The sequence below is a fragment of the Drosophila santomea genome, chromosome 3L (genome assembly GCF_016746245.2).
Source record: "Drosophila santomea strain STO CAGO 1482 chromosome 3L, Prin_Dsan_1.1, whole genome shotgun sequence".
NCBI lineage: Eukaryota > Metazoa > Arthropoda > Insecta > Diptera > Drosophilidae > Drosophila > Drosophila santomea.
Window position 1 is genome coordinate 21,131,167 of NC_053018.2, and position 23,310 is coordinate 21,154,476.

The following is a 23,310-nucleotide window of genomic DNA, read 5'->3' on the forward strand; positions in this document are numbered from 1 at the left end:
GCCGTCGACCATTCCCATTTCCATCACATTGCAGCGTAATCTTGGCCATTACTCAAAAAGTAGCTTCTCACGTAGACTGCGAGTAAAAGAAGCGCGCAAAAAATTGCAGCCATCGCTACACCAGAAAAAATCTCGCTTATGAATTCATATGATCAGAAAATTCCGTAAAAAAATACGTTCACTTTCAATGCATAGAAATTAAGGACTTAGGATGTTACTTAATAATTCATCCATCCAAATAAATATTGTTTATCGAATAAATACAATTAGATAATCGCTATCTGACTAAGAAAGTGCATTGAAAACTAATCAGTAATTTTAGCCAAATTGCGTAGTAGTTCCTTGACATTTTCCATGAGTTTTTCCAAGCTGTATTGGATACGCCAAAGTTAACTTCAGACCTCAGCTGGCTGTACTCCTCTTTTTGCTGGTGTATGTGGTGCTCTGCGGGTGACACTCGTAGTCTGTTTGTGTTTGTGTTGCCGTTTTGCCGGTGGCACCTCCCCCTGCTCTTTACCTACCCACGCGGCGCCACGCCCCTCGGCCTTACGCCTCTGTCATTGCCACAGTCGCGTGGATGCTGCCTTTGAAATCGGGATCCACTGGAAGTCCAAGTCCACCGTGCCTCCTCTAATGGCTTTGTTATGCTAATTTCTCGACGCCTGCTGGCCATTGAAGTCGGCTTGTGCCCCTCGGACCAGCCGGCTTTTGATCCTGTTTCTTATTAATTTAATTATAAATATTATTCTTTTTTACGTTTCCTGTTTTTTTTTGTTTTGTTGGTGGCAATTGCTGAGTAACAGGAAATGGAAAACATTTAAATGTAAACATTTGCACAGTGATTTGCCGTGATTTTTAGGACAGAGATTTTAGTCAAATGTGCTCTACGATGCGGAAAATGAGAATATTAGTGCATGATTAGTGCATGATAATTATAATTATAATCAGGTGTTACAACTTTGTTGACCAAATAAAAATATAACAAACAGAATTATAATTAATATGAAAATCAATCACTGCATTGTATACCAAACATTGATATCCAATACTCTTTTTCTGTGGGAAACGGCATTCACTTTGCTGACCCAGAGCGTTTATTTACTGATGTAAGACCGAAGAACATCGTCATCATGGGCTCACCCATTTGCCCTCACTTTCGTGCAGAAAAAGTGAAACTCTGTCATTTGGTGAAAGGGACTTAGCTGGAAAGCCTTTCATAAGCGTCTCATAAATTCTTTGTCAATTGTGGCAAATTCTTAGCCATTCAGTTGGTCAAACGTCGTAGTTTTGTCCCTTTTCTGTTCCATCCCGTTTCACTCTATTTCTTCGTTTCTAATTGTGCCATATGTGTCCAGGCTTCCAAGTCCTCAAATTGTAACTAGAATTTGATTGTGCCGAGAAATGCGAGTGCATTGATTGGATTAACTCGAGAAAAGCCGACTGCATGTGGCCATAAATGAAATGGAAGACCTTTAAGCCAGGGAAAGCTGTGGATGCAGATGGCCAACAGTGGCATTGCTGAAATTGGGAAATCTTTTTACTAGTGGCTCTCGGAAAGTAAAAGGATACGGGACTAGATAAATGGGTTTATTTCAAATTTACTTCACCAGCTAAACAAATAGAATTGAAGAAAAACAGAGGTTTTATGTCAGAAAAACTGAACTACAAAAATCATAATTTCCAAAACTATGTAAGTTAGCAAACCATTTAGAATATTTTAACGAGAATATCGATTTATTTTAAATGTTTTGTGACATTCTATTAAAAAAATCAAAGAGAACAGGGTTAAACCGTCCACTTTCTACATCATAAGCATTTTACTATGTACGAGTATATATTATTGTTCTTTGGTTTAAAATTTTTATTAGCCAGCTTAATGGCTTTAGTACCTTGATTATAAGGCTTTGTGTTGATGCACATTTTTTCATGTAAATAATACTATTGGTGTTATTGTTTCTTGTATTTATTCATGTATTATGCTGGAAGTTGCCTTTTTGGTGGCCCTTCCTTGGAGCTTCTTCTATTGTTGCTTGCCTGTCTTTCTTCCGGGCTCTTTTGGCCTGCTTTCTGGCCTTGGTTGGTCCTGTTTGCAGGCATGTGGCTGAGGAATGGCTTACAAGCCGCTTGCCTGTTTTTTCCTGGCCATCCTTTTGGCCTAAGGGGCGACTGGAGCTGCATCCGATTATCTTACGACTTTCCTTCGTCTCCTGCCTTATCTCTGATTATTATCCTTCTAGCTCAGGAACTGCCTCATTCACGATGTACAGCTGATTGTAAGTGCATTCTTAAGCTCAATCAAACTGGAGGCTGGGCGAATATGCATTGAATTAAGTGGGCGAAATTCGTATTTTTGTGGCTCTTGGGCTAGAAAGGCAGCAGAGTCTTATAATTAAAATTCCCCGAGCCCGGAATCCCCTAAGCCCATAGGTGCATTCCTCTGCAGAATTTAAATGTCCCTTCACCCGAGTGCTTGCGTGTGTGCGCTCGACGTTCAAGTGAAACTTTAGACATAAAAGCCAGACCGCTCGGAATTCTTTTTTCTGTGTCCACCCTTTCGGGCCGTATTGTTGTTGCTGGCTAAAGCCGTGCAGACATTTGGACCCAACTACTTGAAGTTTTATGCCCCGTTTCCTTACTTATTTTTCCCTTTTTCCTTTTTTCCTGCCTTATGGGAGGACTTTATGGCGCATACGTGTGGGTTCCTTTGGGCGCATATTGAAAACCCAGCATTGTTATGACTTTGAAACAAACTGAGGGCGAAAGCACATTTTCTTCTTAGCCCTCAACGAAATGGCAGGTGCCAGGAAAATAAGAGGCTGGAAAAAGCGAGCGTGAATAAAACTGTTATCGGTCTGCGTGCTCAAAAGCGCACTTGATTGCTCAAATCCTTTGTGTATCCCCTTTTAAGCCTTTTGTTTTTCATTATGCGCCGGAAGTGTTGTAAACACTTCAGCGCAGGACACCAACCAAAGCCAAAGCCACAGCAACAATAACACTACCTCGGGAGCAACTAAAAGGGGAAAGAAAGTCCAAGTCCAAGACGACGTCTCAAGCGGCACTTCTTCCGCAAAAAAAAACAAAATTAACTTCTACTGAGACAAATGTTCAAGCCAAGGAAAGGAAACGAAATTTGCATGAGTACAAAATGTAAAACTGCTTTAAGGGACAGAAAATATTTGGAGGATACATAGTTATATGGCTTACTTTGCACACCCTTGCAGAGGGTATATTGATACTAGTGAGAAGTTGGCTTAGCAATTCTGCAGTATGTTTAATTGAAATCTAATCACTAGCAAAACAACGGGTATCTGATAGCAGAGCAAGATTTCCACGCCTATTCATTCTAAAGAATAAAATAATAATGATTGAACCCATTTTTGAGCCATTGAATTGTTTACCAAAGGGTTCTCAGCTTTATTACAATTACTATTCTAGTAATGCTTACATCGATGACATGCTTACATCATTCTGTTTCTAACTGGTAAGTAAGATTTTTTTGTTCAGTCGTAGTCCATTGGTTCCTTTTTGATGACGTCTATGGTGGCTTTGCGGTGATTGGCCGTAAGAAGGTACAGTTTCTTCAGCATATTATCCGCCTCACCCGTGGTCATGGCAAACACCTGGATCATTCCCGTCTCATGAACACGGGCCGCCACCCCGGGAACTGCCTTGTCCACGTAGTAGACATACTTCATATGGGGCTCAGGAAAAAGAACGCTTGAAGCAGTGAACTCCGGCAAAGAGATCCCCCATGGAAAGTGGCCACAGGAAATGAGACGCAAATGAAGAAGCTTGTTTGAGGAGTCGGCTTTGAAGTTCGCCTTCCCAAGGGTCCTAAACATCAAATCTCTTTGTGTTTCGGCAAGCATCTCATGGCCTCTTCCATTGATTATCAAAACACTGCCATCGGACCAAATCCAGGCTATCTGTGTGGCCTCATACCGGACTTGGATCACATCGATGTCGTCATTGTAAACGGCGTTCCTTAGGTTCCTAACCGTATTTTGCAGATTCAATTTCTTATTTATACTCAGTGTGCAATACATTTTGCAAAAATTCATTTCGACGCGCATGCGCAATTCCACGACCTTGCGCTTGTTGGGACGCCTTAGGATTCTAATCCTCTGGAGGCACTGGTCTAAGTGATCTGGCAGAGGCGGAAGCAGAAGACATCGCCTCAAATTCTCCAGCGACTTTGATCCAAACTGCTGGTTCCACTTTAAGCGGAGTCTCTTAGCTTGGGGGTCCCTGAACTCCGTCATGTTTTGGTCAAGGATGTACTCGAAGTCCTCGAGGCGAACAGTCTCCGATGGTTCTGCAGCAGTTGGATTGTTGGAACTGTCCTCATATATGAGGACTTGCAGTTGTTGGTAAATGATTTCACTGCATTGCTGTAGCCAACTCTGGATAGCTTCCTCATCCTCGGGCCTCGGCGGTAATGGTTTAATGTCTTTGACCTCGAGGATAACTGGCTTTTCTGGTTTTCCCACATTGAATTCAGTTGCTTTCTGTTGTTCCTTTTCTGGAATATTTTCAACGGAAACCTTTTCGTTGGGTGCGGGTTTCCACAACTCAGGCTCTACGGAATCAGGGTTTTGCGGCATTTCGAACACCTTTGGAGAAAACTTTTTCCAAACATCCTTTTCCTGGGAGATAAGATCCTTGGGCTTTAGTAACTCCAACAGAAGATCACGATTCTTCTCATGTTCTCTGGCTAGGCTTAATAACATATCGAACTCTTCTATATCACTATGGGGTTCGTTGAGCCCCTCCGATTTTATCCATTCCTTGATGGCCCGCTCCTCTTCGATTCCAATGGTATAGTTAGCAACGGCGACATCTTCATTGTCCAGAATTTGAGGCTTTTGGGCTTCACTATCGACCTTTCCCTTTGAATCCCATTCTTCTCTATCATTATGGTACCCGTTGAGCCCCTCCGATTCTATCCACTGATCCAAGACCCGTTGCTCATTTTCTCCGATTTTCCTCCCAAAACCAGTTTCAAAAGTATTCTTATTTCGGTTTTCGTTAACTCGAACTCTTTTCGGGGGGAATTCGTTGGAATTTGGAGATTCCGATAAACTCGGAGGCGGAGTTTTGGGAGCCTCCGAATTCGCCATGCAACACAAAGGCCATACTGCTTCCGAGGGCTTTATAAGCCCATTCTTCACATCCATAAAGCTTTTCCAAATATCCTCTGACGACGGCATATCTGTATCATGCTCATCCACCACGGTCTCAACCGATTCCATTAGCGGTGAGGGTTCTGTACCGACGGTAGGTTTTGGAACAGTTTGACGCACATCTGGAGATATTTTTCGTTCGTTGGGCCTTCGTCGACTCTTGACATTCCTTGATGAACTTGGTTGTGGCATTTGCCTGTTTTTGGGATCAGGATTCTCCTCAAGTCCAAAGTCCTGAACAACATTGTCGATGCGGACCTTGGAGGGTATGGGGTTTGGGTGCGTTTCATTCACGGCTCGAAAGGCGCTGAATACAAAATTAACTTTATATTAAATATGACTGTTTTTTAAAGTTCTTACCTGGAGAACGACCTTTTGTTATCGGAGCCATCTTGATTGTAGATGGGTTCTGTGCTCTTTTTCTTTGGATAGTTTACCGCATCACCGCTGGCCATTTTACGAAACTGTTGGTCATCATCTACATCGAATAAAGAACGACGTGACATTTTGTTAGAAATTTAATCGTACTGAATTTTTAGTTGACAAATTTTTCCACGCACTCTACAACTCTATGGGTGGCAACCTTAAGTTATGTTTGAAATATAGCCCATCGGTAACAACATCGGAATTGTATATTATCGTTGTGAAAATGATTGAACTATTTAAAATACAATTTGTATCATAGATTGTTTCTATTGGGTTAGGTTTTTATACCCGTTACTCGTAGAGTAAAAGGGTATACTAGATTCGTTGAAATGTATGTAACGGGCAGAAGGAAGCGTTTTCGACCATATAAAGTATATATATTCTTGATCAGGATCAATAGCCAAGTCAATCTGGCCATATCCGTCTGTCCGTCCGTCTGTCCGTCTGTTTGTCCGTATGAACGTCGAGATCTAGGAACTACAAAGGCTAGAAAGTTGCGATTAAGCATACAGACTCCAGAGACAAATACGCAGCGCAAGTTTGTCGATTCTAACGCCCACAAACCGTCAAAAATTGTCAGTGCTGAAGACCCTCCTTCGCACTTTCACTAGCTGAGTAACGGGTATCAGATAGTCGGGGAACACGACTATAGCGTTCTTTCTTGTTTTAATATATAATTACTGCAAGCTACGACTTGTCACTGTACACTTTTTTTTTACTTGAGCAAAATCTTTATCTCAAAACTTTAAATCTCGTTGTAGTTCTGAAAACTAAAATTTAATTAAAAAGAGTGATGGGAAGAGGAGCGAATGCATTAAACAATAAGAAGCGTGTACTGACAGATTTGACGACCTTTTTATAAAAACAACGCAACGAAGACGGTGCACGGAAATAAAGCATAATAATGTGCCATGACAATCCAGCGTCTGTGAAAGAAGGGGGTCCGGGGGAAAAGCGACGCGTGCCAAACGGGAAAACACTCATAACGCTTCGCTCCCCTTTTTCCCAGCCCCTTCTTCTAAGTCGGACCCTCGTGGCTTCCTCCTGTCAATATGTTTCCCGCTCGACTTATGCTATAATTGTGTCTTCCCTCTGCGGACCGCCTGCCATCTACACACTCGTGTGAGTGTGTGAGTCGGCGGGGTTAAGGAGTGTAGGTAATGCCAACCAGGACACTTTCAGTTACTTAGCCCAAGAAACTGGGGAGCGTCCGTTGCTCGGGGACCGCACGACTAAAGGACTAAAGGACTGAAGGTCTGAATCTGAGCCAAGCGTTTTCCGCCCTGTTTTGTCCTGTTGTTTCAGCAACTTACAAGTGGCCGAGAAAGGATATCCCAACTGAAGCTAAAATAATTAGCTGGGGGCCAAACAGGAATTGCAAAAAATGAGAAGGCCTCGTGGGGCAGCTCGAAGAGATAAAAGATGGATAAAACAGAGACAAAGAATGTAAAGCGAAGCCAGGTAAGGGAATACCTAAGGCTTCCCTCTGCAAAGGGAAAAGAAATCTATTTAAATAAGATTGCAAACCCACAAGCCCTATTTTGATTGTATTGAAACCCCTGTAACTGCTTTCTTATTATGTCATTTTTAAAAAAATTTAACACAAATATAATTCGGTTCCCTTTACTATATATTTATTTTGATCTGACTTTAAAGCGGAAATGTAGCAATGCCAAAGTAAAAAGGATATGTAACGAAATAGTGTCCTATCCATTGATTGCGCACGATGCTAGATGCTACAGGCACTCGCGTTAACATTTGTACTCCAAACTAGTGAACTTTGCAACTTAAAGGGTAAACACTCGCAACTCCATCGTTATCGTTTGTTTGCTTCCTGATCCGCGTGGCCAGCTGACGGGGTGAACAACCCCCTGTCTGTTCAAATTCGCACCACTCATCTAGGTCAGCTGGCGGTCGTTTCCTCCGACGCACCGCCATCTCATTTTCCGGTTGACAGGAGCCCTTTGATTCCAGCACATCACCTGACAATTTGTTGACTCAACTAATCTCCTTCTCCGCCGCCCTTCCACCCACTCCCGTTTCAGATGCCCAGGATGGGGAGACGTCACAAACACTGCCATCATCGGTTGTGCGCTTCATCTTCATCTCCGCTGCAGCGGCTGGTGGAGCTGCAGCTCCTTCTGCCGGCGCTCCTGGTCGTCCTGCTGGCCACCACCCTGGGACTCGCCTGCCGCGTCTCCGAGTTCTCCTGCAAGGGCAGCGGGAACAGCGGCACCATCTGCGTGCCCCTGGACAAATACTGCGACGGACGCAGCGATTGCGCCGATGGCAGCGATGAGCCCAAACATTGCTCCGGTGAGTGAATGCTGCCAGCTGTCGTCGCCTCTCCGTCGGGAGGAGTGGCGAAGAGTACAGTAAACAATCGAGGGAGTGAACTTATGAAACAATGTTTGCGCTGACAAACTGTATATATTCAATTTTTAGAGGCAGCTTAGCTGGAACTCCATCTATAAGCACAAAAAATAAAATATTTATAGACAACACTGCGGATGAGTTGTGCATTCTGTGTCAGTTAACTATCAGTTAAAGAAAATATAAAAAAGTATTGCACATTCGATTGTTTACTCTGCTTACCCCCCCAGTTTACCCCGAATTCACGTTCATCTTTTCCGACCCCCGCAGTCTGCAATCGTACATATTATGGCGATATCGGACGCACCTATGCCATAAAAGTGCCAACGCCACAGTGGAATAAATTGCCCTTCCTCTGTCACTTGACATTCACAGCATCCGGTCATGACCAAGGCGACATTGTTCAGGTGAGTAGGAGGTGGTGGGCAGTTCGGGGTGTTGGACAGTGATGGGAAAGGACAATGCACTGGTACCTAAATGCAGTCGATGGATTTATTTACTAAGTACTTCATATACTCAACCACTTTCTATTTCTTTATATATTTTCCTGAATTATTGTCCAAGTACAAGAAAAAAAACTTCAGTTCAGGCGATCAAACAGTTTCAACTCCATTGTCAAGTTTATAGAAAAAATGTACGGAAATTAAAAATAAATCAAGGATTGCGGTTTAAGATAAGCTTAGTATTGTTTTGCTTGAAAGTAATGAACTATAAAGAAAGAAATTCTTGTGCACCTAGTTTAAAAAGGAAGAGATGGTACCTTCGCATCACTGATGGTGTGGAATAAGAGTAAAGTGTTTGTCCAGTTCGTGTTGTAGTCCACTGTACACTGTGCGTCGTCCTTTGTCCGTTGTCCGTTTGTTGGCTTTAGTGCGCCGTAGCTCAAAGATTAGCCGTGCGTCAGCGAAATAAAAGTGCAATGCACACATACACATGCCCTCGTGAGGGCAGAAGCCAGATTGAGGGTGTCCTGCAGGAGGAGTTTACTCCGACGGGAACCAGCACACACACACACACACTGCCAGCAGACAGCGACACGCACAAATGCACCGCCGTGAAGTATTCCGAGACACACCCCCTCCCAACAATGGCAATCCGATTCGCACATATCACACGAGGGGCTTTATGTGTCCGCCATCGGGACAAGGTATATGGGTTCTGTGTTGGGGAGTGACCTGTACAGTCGGGGCTGATAGGAATAGAGAAGGTACTTTCTCATACCAATTTCATAATATTTGGCAATACATAAATCACTAATGTATGAACGGACTGAGCAGGCAAAGATATCGTTCTTCCAGTAATATTCTCCGAGCCACCAGGGTATCCTGAATACACGTATATCCTATGGTCGCATTCACCACACTCCGTTCGTGCTTTTTAAGCAGAATGTCTCCATTTCTCGCCTTGGCGGCATATCTCCTGACATTTTTGGTGGCACTGGCATTTGGGGCGTGCTTAATTAGGACTTCCAGCGATTGCAGTTGAATCCCGGCCATGCCGCCTGCCTCTTAAATGGTACGGAGATCTTTAAAATGCCTTTGGGCACCCCCAGAATAGAAACAGAAAATAGAATCCAGAAGGGGGCCAGAGATGCTGGAGGCAGGCGCAGAAATAAGCAAACAAATCGAGCGGCTCAAGAGAAGTGGAAACACCCACGTTGACAATGAAATTAGACACGCTTCAAAACATTTTTGGCGAGCTGTCAGAGAAACGTCAATTTCAATTTTGAAAATAATTGATTTCCCCTGCAATTTGCGTAAACATCGCAATGAGCAGTTGAGTCCCAGGAAGTGGTAGTCAGCAAATCTGTCCCCCAGCTCCCAGGACGTCCCATTTGCTTCTTAAATTTCCCCAATCCGCTTGGGAGTCTCGCCCATCCATATATACATACCTATATGCATATATACGAGAATGTGAGCAAATGTGGAATGATGTATGCAAAATGTTCCTTCGTGGGCTTTGCACCTTGCACAAATCTGTCATGCATAAGTTATAACTTTTTATTTTGTGTTGCCGAATTCGCAGAATTCGTGGATACACCTAAAACAGTCTTGTGAGATTCCATCAGAACTTTCAGTTTGCTACCTTACCTAATTGTCACTTACCTTCTATATTGTTAGTTATAAAACCATAGAGATTATTTTTTCCTTATTTTAATAGTTTATTATACATGTTATTTCAATACTTTAAAAACTAACACCCGCTCTATGAATGTGTAGTTCAGTGTACATTTTTTTTCGCCCCTTCATCGTGGCATATAAATCATGCGGTTGGCTTTCCGAGGCTTCCCGTTTTTCCGCTTTCCCTTCGACTTTCATATATTTTTGGTTCTCACACGGGTGCGTCTGTGTGGGAAATTGCTTGAAATAATAATGTTAGACATTGGCGCGGGAGAGGATTCGATGGAAGGATGCGATGTTGTCCGGACTGTCTGTTTGTACATATTGATTGATGATTGTCAGCCGGAGTCCCTGAACTTCGCGGAAGGGAGAAGTTTAAATTGCCTGGGACTCAGCCATGCACCCATGGGCTAATTTTTAATGGAAATACCTTAACCCAAACTCTGGAATATGTTAGCTGTAATCAAAAGACCGATAGCAGAAGCTTTTTTATAATTAAACCTTGTTTAGAACGCCCTCTAATGGACGGGAAAATTTATGCAACAAAACAACCAAAGAGAACATTTTTACTGGTAAAAGGTAGACGCATTTCATAATTCAAGTAGTTTTTTTATAAAAATATGAGTCTGCCACTTATTTATTCCTGCATTGTAAACTGGTTGTATTGCAAATAGGTTTTTCCTTTTATTTTCATAGAAATTTTTAAATGTGCGCTTATTATTTTCCATTTTGTTGTATTTTCATGCCCAATTAGTATGACAAGTAGAATGAAAATGATATTACTCCTTTGTCGACTGCTCAGTTAAACTAAGTTGTTGGAATTTTGCGACATTTTGGTATTTCTGTGGTGGAGCTCGTGATATTTTAAGCTGAGACCTAATTTACTGCTGCCAAGAAATCGAAAATAACACCACTGACCACTACTTAAAGTGTCTGTTAAAGCAGTAACTAAGTTTTCCTTAAAGTCCTTAAAGTTTCCCAGCTTGTCACGTCGAAGACCAAAAAAGTTCGAGAGAAAAAAACATTAAAACATGAGAGAACTCCTTAAATAGCATGCACTACACATAAATTATGCTTCCCCATTTGCCCAGGAGAATTTCCGGAGCGGGAAGTCTACGTTGAAGTCCATAGCAAACTTCCAGATGCAAAAGTTTTTCACAGAATTTCCTCTGTCGTTCAGTCGCCGCTTCTAATGAAGCCACAAATGCCATGTGCGATGTGGATTTCCCTCCCTCATTTTGCTCGCTGCCACTTTTGCCTTTGTTTAATATTTCAAATTGGAAGTGAAAATCTCTTCGTGTGCGTAGGTGTTGGGAAATTCGGCCAAATGAAAAGCAAGTGGCAGCCAACTGAAAACCGAGGCCGAACCCTTTATTGGAGTTCCTTTTCCAATTTTCGACACACACTCAGGCATTTATTTGCATATTTTATTAAGAAAATACATGTGCCGCACGAGTACATAATGTACATATTGCATACAGGATTAGACACTTGACTTTCTGCCTCACAACCTCCTTACTTTGACCTTGACTTGACTCCCTCTCAAGGCAGTGTGAATGCGGTATTATCTTTTTTATGGCCAATCAAATATGCAAACAGTGGGCGTTGTGCTGTTCCCTACATTATTCGCAAATGGAGTTTCATTTGCATAGCGTTAAGCAAATATAAAATATAGTGTTAGTACCCTGAAATTCCGGGCTAAGCTGTGCTCTAAAGGATTTAGAATAAGTTTTGGATGAATATATGTACATAGAAATGAATATACATAGAAATGAATATACAAAACAATGAATTTGCATAAAAACGAATATACATAAAATGCCGTATAATAAAATAAGTTTAATCTAACTTTTAAAAATATTCTGAACTTATAATATGAGTTATAATTAATAAATAAATAAATAAATTTATTTTGAAACGACATTGGTATAGTGAGTTCAGAAATCTCCAGCTTGAACTCATTTAAAACCATCAGTTTGCGTCATTTATTATATTTTTATAAGGAATTGAAAACTTATGACTTGTTTTAGGTACCAGTGACCTGAATATTTTACTACCACTTTCACAAGATTATTACAATTTTCATTTCGATTCCTTTAGATCATCTTTGATGGCTTTACAGTGGGAAGGTTCGACGAGGGCATGGTCGACACGGATGTGGATGGTTATGAAACAAACCTCAGTCCCACGGGCGAGTTGCCAGGATGTCCCGAGGGTTTCATGCAGGTGAGTGGGCTGGAATTCCATTTATTAAAATTCATGTTACGTGATAATAAAAATAGTTTGCGGGAAATTGTGTCCGGGAGCTTGCACTCCATTTGCTTGCGTTGGGACCCATAATTTCATGCCCAAGTGGGTGGTGGTGGGATTCGATGGATTGTGGGTGGTGGGTGGTGGGTGATGGGTGCTGGGTGGTTGGAAAATCTGGGCGAGGACTTTGGTTTGTCATCATTGGTAGCTTTCCTCGATGTCGCCGTCGTTGGCGCTGTCGCCGTCGTTCGATTCAATCAATGTCCGAGTAATTCTGTAATTTTCTGTTTGGTTCTCTGTTGACAAATACCACATTAGCCCGGCAAATTGAATTGAATGCTGCGCCTGTGTGCGTCTCTTTGCCTGATATCCTGTGTGTCTGTGTGTGTCCTGCCGATCCTGGGATTGGGAGCTTGCGTGCTGTAGTCGTGTAGAGCTGTAAGTGTTGTTGGGTCACATCCATTTGCCCTTCTCCGGGCCGAAAAGGAAAACTATTTAACATGTACCAGGGCTCTGGCTCCGCAAGTGGATCTGTGTGCGTGGTGTATATTTTTATCGCAAATTTTGCGGACACGTTTCGAAACTAGATGGTGACTAGTGCTGTGCTGCTGTTCTCGCCCTTGTAATGGTAAAACCAAAATCCTGGCTAAATAAAATGTACGAAAGAGCTCAATAAATCCCTGTAATTGACTTGTGCAATATGTTTGAACGCCCCTCCGCTTCGCAAATGTATCCGGTTGTGTCTCAGTTTTTGTTTTAGTTTGCGTTTCTGCCTCGGTATCTTTATCTGGGTTTCGGGTTGACTGGCCCTGCTTGAATCGCTTTTGATAAAGCCCAGACGGACTGCTCGCTTTACTTCTATTCTTCCAAAGCCCCCCAGAGCTGTTTTAATTTGGGGATTTAATAAAATATTCGCACAGAAGTGCTGAAAGACAAATGCCAATTGAGATGTGCAAGTTCACATAATCCTCCGTCTTAAGATGAGTTTGCAATAGGAAGTGGTCAGCAGGATGTTCTGTAAAAATTAAAACACCTGGAATTGTTATTTTACGTATCGTTTTAAATGTGTCTACAAAATAACAGCTATACATTTTGTAATCGTCTATGGGAGAAAATATGCTGATGCATACAAAAAGTGAAACGAGTTGAACCAGTATTATTTATTATAACTATAGTAATTCATTAAAATTATAGATAAGAATTCTTTTCTTGTACTACATATGTAACTACTTGTAGATAGAAGTAGTCATTAGTCCCTCCTCTAACTTCACTCTACTTCCTATTCCTTCCATAACTACAGACATTACCTAAAATTTTTATTAGAATTTCCTACATCCTCCCATAGTTCCTTCCTGTTTACCGGGACTGTATATTCTCATTGGTTTCATTTTCCGTCGCTCGGTATAAAGAGCCTTTCCGCCTCCTGTGCGACTGTTGGAAACCCATAAACCTCTATTAGTTTAGCTACGTAGGCCCCGAATCCCGGACTTTTTCCGCCGGCCTTCTGTATCTGCCGGTCGCTTTGTGCAACAATAAATTTAAACAAGCGTGGGGCGTTCGCTGACATTTTGCGGGGCTCGTTCCCAAAAACTGAAAAACGGCGCTCGACTAAGGGATATGGAATAGCCATCCAGTGCAGCCATCGCAGGCACTCCTGGGCTGTCCTGTTGAGGTTTCATTTGGCGCTTGACATGTGTACGGAGTTGAGGGATTTCCGTAAGGACATGGGCGTGCGGGAGGGGTTGGCTAACAGGCATGCATCTAGTTTTTCCTGCCGCTGCATTTTCCGGCAGCATCGGTTTTCATACGCTCGCAGAGGGTAAGTGTAATTGCATTAATGCTCTTAAATTAAAAGGGGGTTCTTGTTTTTTAAATGCCTATTAATTGATGCAGCAAAAAAAATTATAGTAATATACTAATCAAAAAATTGGTAATGAAACTAAAAACATATTTATAGTTAACTAACACCAGTTAATAAACAAATTTATCACAATGTCAATGTAACTTTAAAGAAAAAGTTACAATAAATATTTTTACTAAGCATTTTTAGGGATTCAGCCTTAAAATCAGTCCCCAATTGTAGTTATTATCTGGTGAAACTTTTCTTCACTTTATAAGGGCATTTACTCATTCGTTACGCAAGTCCGGCATTTGTGTGGGCTATATATTTTTTTTTTAAATTTGGCCTTGCTCTAGGTTTAAAAATTCAGTTAAATATTTTCAATTTTTTGCCGCTGCCCGTGCATTGTTCATTGTTGTAGTTGCAGTCCTATATAGACTCGTAACTAACCGCAGGTTTGTGTTGTGTTTCCCCCTTCGAAACCTCCACTTCCATCGAAGCGGTTTTTTCCAGTAGAGGCAATTTTAACTGCTGACGCGGTTTTGTAAGCCCCTGGCCCTCAGATCTGTATAAATAATGCGTGTCATGGCCTGGCCACATAAATTCTTGACCGAAATGGAAAATTTATATCCGCTGCCTTTCCCACATATACGGTTATATATGATTTACCCAGGTTCAGGACCAGCACCCCGTGTCGAGAGTCTGAAGTTTCGGTTTAATCATTTATTCAATTTAGTTGGACATTCTGTCTCATGCATTTTGTAGCAGGCCAAAGGGGGAGTGAAACTGGGCTGTCCTTATCTTGACCTTTTCGGAATTATTTTTAATAATTCAGCAAACAATCTCCCGCAGTTCTTAGGTAGAGGTAAATTTTAAGCTCCTTAAAGTGAATTTGTATAGGGGTAAACTCTTTAAACTCAGTTCTTCGACACACATATGTACATGTATATTTTGATTATTGTATATCCATTAACCAAAAACAAAATTCCTATTACTTGCAAAGCCAGTTTTACTCGGTATCTCGTTAGTTGAATCCAAATCCTCATTTCTGCCCGGCTAAAACTCCCGCTGGACCTTTTGTATAATATTGTTAATCATAAATAATAAAGTTTATGCATAAACGTATTAACCTAAATCAACAGAGGCAACAAATTCAGGCGGACTGCGGAGGAGGAAGCTGTTATCCTTGGGTGTCCTTGCGAGAGCAGCTTGGCCAAATGACTCAATATTTGACAATCATAACATCCTGACCCTCGGCTCCTCGTCCCACTCAAGGACAACAACCGGAGGAGTGCAGGCAGCTTGGTCCTGTCTCAGCTTGTCTATAGTTTTTATTGGTTAGTCCAGTATATACGTATGTATGTATATATGCGGCTTAACATCTCTGCCTTGGCTGAGAGCTAAGAACATAACTCAAGGTTTTGCTGAGTTTAGAATATATTTTTTGTAATTTATTGGCCTATCCCCTCAGCATTTGTGTTGCAAATGAAAAGCCTTCACGGTTAAGTTATTTACTTGTAATATGCCAAATGCTTTAAATTACTATAAATCAAACAGAACGCGCAGACAGTCGGCCAGTGTTGGCATTATGCGCTTAAATTGTTTCACAATTAAGTGAAAAAACTCTTGGCAATGAAAGGCGTGGCATCTGGGGGAGAAAAAGGATGCGGAGCGAAACTGACAAGCGGCAGCTTTTGTTTATTGTTGGCAGATTATGAAGCGAGAAGGATTCTGCGGATGCCAGTACATCAACAATGCTGATATAACTTTTATCGCACTCAGTGTGCTGCATGTGTGTGTGTGTGTGCGTATGGGCGGAATCGCCGAGAACCGAACAATGTATTGCAGATATCTGGTGGGTTACAGAATGCAACCGAATTCCCATTAATCTCTAAAAAGTTCTTAATGGATGAGGATGTAGTGAAGCTGAATGTTTTCAAGTACCTGCCACTGAATTAAAGCTATTTCGTTTATACTAGGAAAACTTTTTTATAATTAACAATAGTTTTTTGTTTTTTTGGACCACATATCTCTAGCTTTGGGCTTCAATTAAAATTTGTATATCAACGTGAATGCCCATTGAACGTTAACCAGTTTAGTGGGTCAACATTTTGACTGGCATATGAGCAAATGTTTGGCAAAATGTCAGGCAATTATTAGCACTGACCTAATAAAAAAAGCCTATAAAATTAAACCCATAGGCAATAGCCCAAAAAAGTTGCCTGCTACAATACTAATTCAATCAATTTAAAACCAACAGAAAATGTGGCAGAAATAGCAAGAGCAGATAGGCCAACTATGAAAAGGAGGGCAAAAGAAGGAATCGGGCTAAAAAGAACACACACACAAGGACCAAGGTCCAATAATTCGTCATGATGTCGATGCTAATAACGCTCCAATGCACACAATGGACATGATGACGATGATGAAGAGCAACGAGCAGTGGGTTAAGATAGAGGGAAAGCTAAAGAGGGGAAAAAGACAGTACACTAAGAAAAATCTGAAGAAATTGAGCACACTATAATATATACAAAAACAAGAATGGAAGCTAGCTTATGGATGTAAATGTTTATTTACCTTTGCAGTAATTACATCTTAAAATTAATGTATGTTTAATTAGCTAGTCATTTTCGACTTTTCATACGGCAGCTATAAAATATAGTCGTCCGATATAAGCCCGATTTAAGTAGTTGATAGTCAAATTTTGGTCAAACTAAAATCGAAGTTGTATATAGTCAAAGCACGGATGTGTAATAAATTTCATCTTGTTATAAATAAAAACAACGAAGGTATATTTTTCCATTTATTTTTCAAATATTTCGGTGGCAGCTATGTGTTATAGTGGTACGATCCGACCCTACTCGTTCCGACTTATATATTTCCCGCAATAGAAAAGAGACTTGGAAAAGTATAAATAAAATAAATGATTAGTACAATTATACTGTGAGTATTTTATATTGTAAAATATAATATCTCATAGCTATCTATCTCCTATGGCCTTAATACTCTTTTTCGTATTTTGACATTTATTTCTGAGTGTGAAAACTAGAGTCCTGGGAGCAGGACTCGTCCAGAGTTTGCAATGAATTTACACAAAATCGAAATCAGAAAATTACCATTATGCCGGGCAGTCAAGCCTGCCTGTGGCCCGACCTGCCAGGACCACTTGCCCAATTCCATCCCCAATCCAGCCTCAATCCCAAACCAAATCCACTATTCATCCTGGCGATGAGATAGAGGAGGATGGCCGTCGGACTGGGCAATGCCATTCAATATGACAGCAGCAATGGACCGACAAGACTCCAGTGCAACTGCAACTCTAACCAGTTACAAATATTGGCCAGGCCTCGATTGGCGACTTTGCAATTACAGCAAAAATTGTTGTTTGAGTTTGAGGCAGCCGCAGGACATGACCGGGGCAGGAAGGACATGGAGGCTGCCAGGGGCAGCCAGGGGCAGCCAGAGACTGGCCTCGTCGGCCGTCGGTTCAGTTCAAATAACCCATTAACTAAAAACTTAATCAATTGGAACCTCAGTGTAAATGAGCTGCCGTTGCCATTGCCGGCGCCGTTTCCCGATCCCCACATTTATCGACTGGTGGCCACTGACCCAGGCCGCAGGCAGCAGAAAAGAATTGAAAACCGGAACTGGCAGTGTCCCCATCGTCCTGGTATTAGCAATATTAATGCTGCCTCTGCGAGCAGGCTCAATAGATGTCAGTTGTCCTGGGGCGAAAGGGTTTGTGCGATTTTGCACAGTTTGCCGGGTTTTCAAAGTTCAGGGTCCTCGCGTTAGTTTCGAGGTATTTAATTTAAAAACAGTTCACATTCATAAATAAATTATTACAAGGAATTAAATTAATTGAATTATAATATGCAAGTCTATGAAAATTATATTTTAAAATGCTTAGAAAAAGATATAAAAGCATTTCAAATACTTACTCTATTTATAATATATTAAATTTTCACTATACTACTTAGCTGTTGAATTCTTTAGCTTAAGTGCTAAATATATATTTAGTTAGGTTAAATATATTTTGTTTAGTTTAGTTTGGCTGGTGATATAATATTGAGGAAATGGCAATCGACAATGCTCAGAATAAAGGGCAGAGTACTTCAACGCCATTATTCTGGCCCCATTTAAAGTTCGCACTCTTTTTTCGACTCCGTTAATAATTTAGCCCCCATTCGTTTGGCAGGCTTTAGGGGTCTCTTTTTTGGTCACAAAGTAAATACATTTATGGGGCAGCATTTGCAGTTGTCGCTGCCACGGATGCAGTGTTGGTTCAGCTGCTGGTCACACACCTTCGACGGTTGCCAACGGTTTCCGCATGCATAAAATACCTGGCCAAAAGTGGGGTACACTTGGTACCGTACCGCTGCCAAGTGGCATGTAGCGCTGAAAAGCAGGGAACCGGCAAAGGCAGGGAAAACAATCGAATATTAAGCGGAGAGGTGGCAGGGAAAACGAAAAATTACACTGCACAACACAACACAACACAACACAACACAGCACGCACTCATAATCCATTAGCCCACGCCAGATGGCCCCCTGCAACGTGCGTATATTAATTTTCCATGCGTTTTTCCCCAATCCAGTGCCAATAAAATCAATATGGCCGTTCGAACTCTATAACTTAACCCAATTTTTTAATGCGCCCACGACAGTGTGTGCGTGTGCGTATGTGTGTGTGCGACATACGTATGTGCTTTATGGGCTTTAAATGTTGCACCACGGCATTTTGCCGAGCTGGGCGAAATTGCTTTTAGCCTTTCTGTTTGGCTGTCTGTGGGCGTGTTACCAACGAAACAAACTTGATTTTTAATTAATTAAATTTTTATTTATTTACTTGGCAGCTCAGCGAATTGGGACGCCCATTCACCGGCGGCTCCTGGTGCGGCAAGGCCACCGGACCGCAATTGTACTTTAGCGAAACATCCACGGTGACAGCCTCGGTGAAGGTGAGTGCAAGTGCAAGTGAGAGGGGACATGCGGGAAAGAGACGGGTGCCTGGGACTGGAGCCTTGGGAGCCTCTGCTCACCTGTGTGTGCTTAAATTACATACCCTACCAGCACTTTAGGCCTTTACGTTTGGCGCATCGGTTTGCATTTGATTAAAGCAAAGTTTATGTGAGAAAGTTTAGCGTAAGACATATTGGTTACAAATACATATATAAGTTTATACATTATAATTTATAATTTAATGTTAATTGGTTAGGTTCATTTAGGTAACGCATTTAATTATTCATTCAATATCGCATTTCCAGAGTCGACGATGCATTATGTGCTTTATATTTTCATCTGCATAATGGGAAGGTTCGCAACCTCTTCAATTACCATGCCGGGAATGAAATCTGCAGCTTATCCCAACGTTTACATGTCCAGCCTTTCATTTTAAATTGAACAACTTTTCCCGCGCACACCACACGGCGTATGCGTAATATTTTCTTAAGGCTGTCAGCCAACGAAGCAGGTCCACTGCCACTTTTTGATTAATTTTTAAATAAACGCGCCGCCATAAAAATGGCCAAATGGACAAGGCATCGAAAAGGACACGTCCATGTGAAACTCTTGGCCGGAAATATGGTTTCAGTTACTGCTGTCGAGTTGCCGCGCATAAATTATGAAAATTAATAAAAGTTCACTCGCCATGTGAGAGGAAACTTCTTCGGACACTTCTTGTCTGCAAAAGTGTTGACGAGCAGTTGACATGGCAACGGAGGAAAATCAAAGGAGAAATCGCAGATGGCATAATTGAAGAGAAATTGCGTGTCGAGATGAAAATTTGCCCTCGTTAAGCATACAATTGTATTGTTTTCTATCGAGGGGGCTTCTTCTTTTCAGCAACTTAAGTAATGGGGAGAGTCTTGTGAATGTCAATCGAAAGCTGTTTTAAAAATACCTACTTCAGTTTACATATCTTTTGTTCCTTTCTTTTGGTTATTTTTTAATCATAATTATAAAGAAAGGCTTTTGAGGATGGTTAATCGCTGTTACCAGCAGTTTCGGTTGTTTTACATCACAGAAATATAAGTCGAGTCACGTTTCCGCTGAAACATTTTAACATTGATTGTTCTCTGTGGCGTTTTAACATTTCAAATTGCATTCTACGACCGCTTTCCATTTTCTTGCAGGTATTTCATCCGCCACGCAATATCCGAGACGAGAAGCCCTTTGAGTTCAGCATAAGATATAAATTTATAAGCCAGTCGGATGCAGTTGTGAGGTAAGTTGCAGCACCGAATTGCACTGGCAAACTGACAAATATCTGTGCAGTTCGAAAAGTATTCAATAGATATTGGTTCGCTGCATTTTCCTTTCCGACCTCCCCTTCTGTCTTCTTACGGGGGTAATGTCATCAGTTGCCTCAGCTTTCCCGCTCGAGTTTTCATCTTTCCATAGATGTTTCTATTCCTGGCGCTGGCTCTATTCAAAGGCTCTTGCTTAGAACTTAAATCTTTCTGCCCGAAAGAACAATGCCACTTGGTTGCCCTGGGGATGGCTTTTCGGGAAATTCGGAATCGAAGGAGGTTGCCTGCATAAAACATGAGCTGTGTTCTGTCTAGTTTCTCAATACAGGTTTATCCTCACCTCATGTATTTGCACTGCAATCCATTTGTGCCTGGTGCCTAGGCATGTGTCAAATTTGTCTCCGTATCGCTTTCCCTCCCTTCTCCGTTCTCCGTTCTCCTTTCTCCCACCACCCACTTCCTTTTCCAAGTGCCGCGCATTTTGTTTGCAGGTGGAAAATTAGAGCGAGAGGAAGATAGAAATTGAAATGTATTTTTACGCCTGAATAAGTTGCACAGAATTTACAAGTCATTGCCACACTGCACAAACGTTCTTAGGGTTCTCTAAATATTATAAAACAATACACTAATTTTTACAGTATTGCTTACTCCTTTTGATGAGACAACAGCAATACGTTAGGAACTGGGAACTAAAATTACCCTCGCCATTAAAAATATATTTTCTGTTTACCAAGCTGTACAAAATAAGCTTTAATATAGGAGGACACATAACTTCTTTGTATCCATTTTTATCTTTTTTGTGCGTATTTATGAATTAGGAATTGCAGTTGCAAAGATTAGTTGCGATATGTAAAAATACATTTTCTTTCTGATTCAAATAAAGATGTTCAAAGTGAAAAGTCCGTTCGTAGTCCGGGAATCGTGTGCACACCATTAGCAAACTAAACAATGATCAGACCCCAAGAATGACCGTCCATGCATGTATGTATGTATAGAGTATGTGGAAAGGTGGGCGTGTGTGCGTGTGCGTCCCGTAGCACATTTTATGCAAATTGCAGGTCTTTGTGTTGTTTTGTGTTGTTGGTGGTGCTGGCACGGCCTTAACTACCATTCGAAATGTAGTCGCACGGACCGAAAACGAAAAGGACGCAGAAGCTAGAATGAAAATTGCTAAACTCGCACAACACTTAGTGAACTGAGAACTGAACCTCTGAACCTTTTGGCCTCTTTTCCAGATACGGCCTGCCCGATAAGCCGCTCGAATTGGGCCGTGTGACACCCGGCACCTATTGTACCAGGCAATTCGACGAGTGCTATCGGAACAAGTGTCGCCTGCAAAGTCCGAATTATCCTGGCATGTATCCCAGGAACGTTACCTGCTACTGGACGATCCGGCAGAAGGAAGTCCCGACCAGCAAGCACGCCATGATTGCTGTTAGCCAGGAAAATCAGCACAAGGCCTTGGTAAAGCGGTAAGTCGGGACTGGGAACTGGAAACTGGGAACTGGGAATTGTGGGAGGGGATTGCCCCGATGAATCTCGAATGAATACCTGCATTGGAGAGCATTAAATAAGCATTACCATTCTGTCCGACGAATTCCAGTCCCGCCCCGAATTGAATGGGATATGTGCATATACATATCCCGGCCAGACAAAGTGCATCTGCATCTGCATTTGTATGACAAATTTCAATTTGGCAAATTGCTAGGCGAAGTACCAGTTTGCAGTTTGTTAACTGACGGCACAAATGAAACTGTTTCGTGTCCGAGAATGTTAAGCATTCGTCGCCCAAAAAGTTTTGTATATTCCAATTAAATGCAGCAAACTGACAGCCGATGCAATTTGTATGCAAAACCGTATTAAAGGACAGTATGTGAAGTTTGTAATTGGATTGATGGGATTAGGTAAATGTATTTTTGATATTAGCTGACATTTATTTTCAACTTTCGCAGTGAACATCATCTGGGTCTTCTGCTCAGGTGTATAACCAGTAAAATCCGTGCTGACAAATGCACAAACGAAATTAGGAATTGCTAACATTTTTATAAATTTACAAAGTGTGATTCTAAAAAAGTTGTTATTGGAACAAAAAAATGAAAAAAAAACAGCGCAGCTATTGAAAATATTACGTATATGCTACAGAATAGATTGAAAAAATGTATATTACTTTGCAACAATTGTTTTGCTACACCTTTCCACAAACTTGTAAATAATATTTGTATTACTTTGGCTTTTACTATGATTTTGGCCCCAGCTGTAACCATTTTGTAGCCTGGCTTTGGCAAATGAAAATGTTTTCATTGCATTTCGATTTGATTGCTTTTCTCCGTTTTTCAATTGTACATATTGTTCGTGCTCTTTGGCTAACCTCTCCAATATGATTTCTATTTTTTCGCCCACACCCACAGCTCAATAGCCAGCTTTAATAAAACCTCCCGGTCCATTCGAGCCTGGTCGGACTGTACAGGTGAACGGGACCATTTAATTTTCTATGACGGCAGCTCCACCAACGATCCTGTTTTGGCCAAATACTGCGGAGGAGATTGGTTGCCACGCGTCGTTTCACGGTACGTCCAACTATAAAATTGCTTAAGAATTTCTCACATTTTATAGGATGGGCTGCTATATATATCATATGCCTTATCTTAATCACAGAGAAAGAGGGGAAAAGGGGGCCAACGGCAGACAGAGTACATTTATTTAACGCCACTTCTCCGTGTTATGAAAAAGTTAAATATAAGCACAGCAGAACTCATAATACATTTACAAGAATGGATAGACAGGCATTTTTAATGAGCATGTGTGTGTGAGATTGTGCCACTATGCGATGTTGTAAGTATCGCCCACAGTGATGCCGCAAATTGCTC

The 23,310-nt window shown here is 41.5% G+C and overlaps 2 protein-coding genes across 6 annotated transcripts in view; one reads left to right on the forward strand and one right to left on the reverse strand.

Moving 5' to 3' along the window:
- The window catches only part of LOC120448841, a 76,476-nt gene that overhangs the window by 15,082 nt on the left and 38,084 nt on the right, over window positions 1–23,310 (forward strand). For 2 of the 4 annotated variants that reach the window (XR_005616149.2, XM_039631042.2), the window contains exons 1-8: window positions 7,211–7,403; window positions 7,655–7,925; window positions 8,253–8,389; window positions 12,203–12,328; window positions 19,049–19,153; window positions 20,327–20,418; window positions 21,679–21,915; window positions 22,852–23,010. Coding sequence is in view for 2 of the 4 variants with exons in the window: in XM_039631042.2 (XP_039486976.1) it covers window positions 7,655–7,925; window positions 8,253–8,389; window positions 12,203–12,328; window positions 19,049–19,153; window positions 20,327–20,418; window positions 21,679–21,915; window positions 22,852–23,010 (1,127 nt within the window). In the remaining 2 variants the exon portion in view is untranslated. Of the gene's footprint in view, window positions 1–7,210; window positions 7,404–7,654; window positions 7,926–8,252; window positions 8,390–12,202; window positions 12,329–19,048; window positions 19,154–20,326; window positions 20,419–21,678; window positions 21,916–22,851; window positions 23,011–23,310 lie in introns of those variants that run through there. The other 2 variants (XM_039631043.2, XM_039631045.2) reach the window with 2 other exon arrangements.
- On the reverse strand, window positions 3,391–5,752 carry LOC120448842. Of its 2 annotated transcripts, none has more exons than XM_044006030.1 (2): window positions 5,556–5,752; window positions 3,391–5,490 (listed from the first exon to the last, which is right to left on the reverse strand). In XM_044006030.1, exons 1-2 carry the CDS (start codon window positions 5,687–5,689, stop codon window positions 3,501–3,503), a joined length of 2,124 nt encoding a protein of 707 aa, XP_043861965.1. In that variant the 5' UTR covers window positions 5,690–5,752; the 3' UTR covers window positions 3,391–3,500. The 2 variants fall into 2 exon arrangements, with proteins under 2 accessions (XP_043861965.1, XP_039486981.2); XM_039631047.2 differs by having other exon boundaries at window positions 5,544–5,750.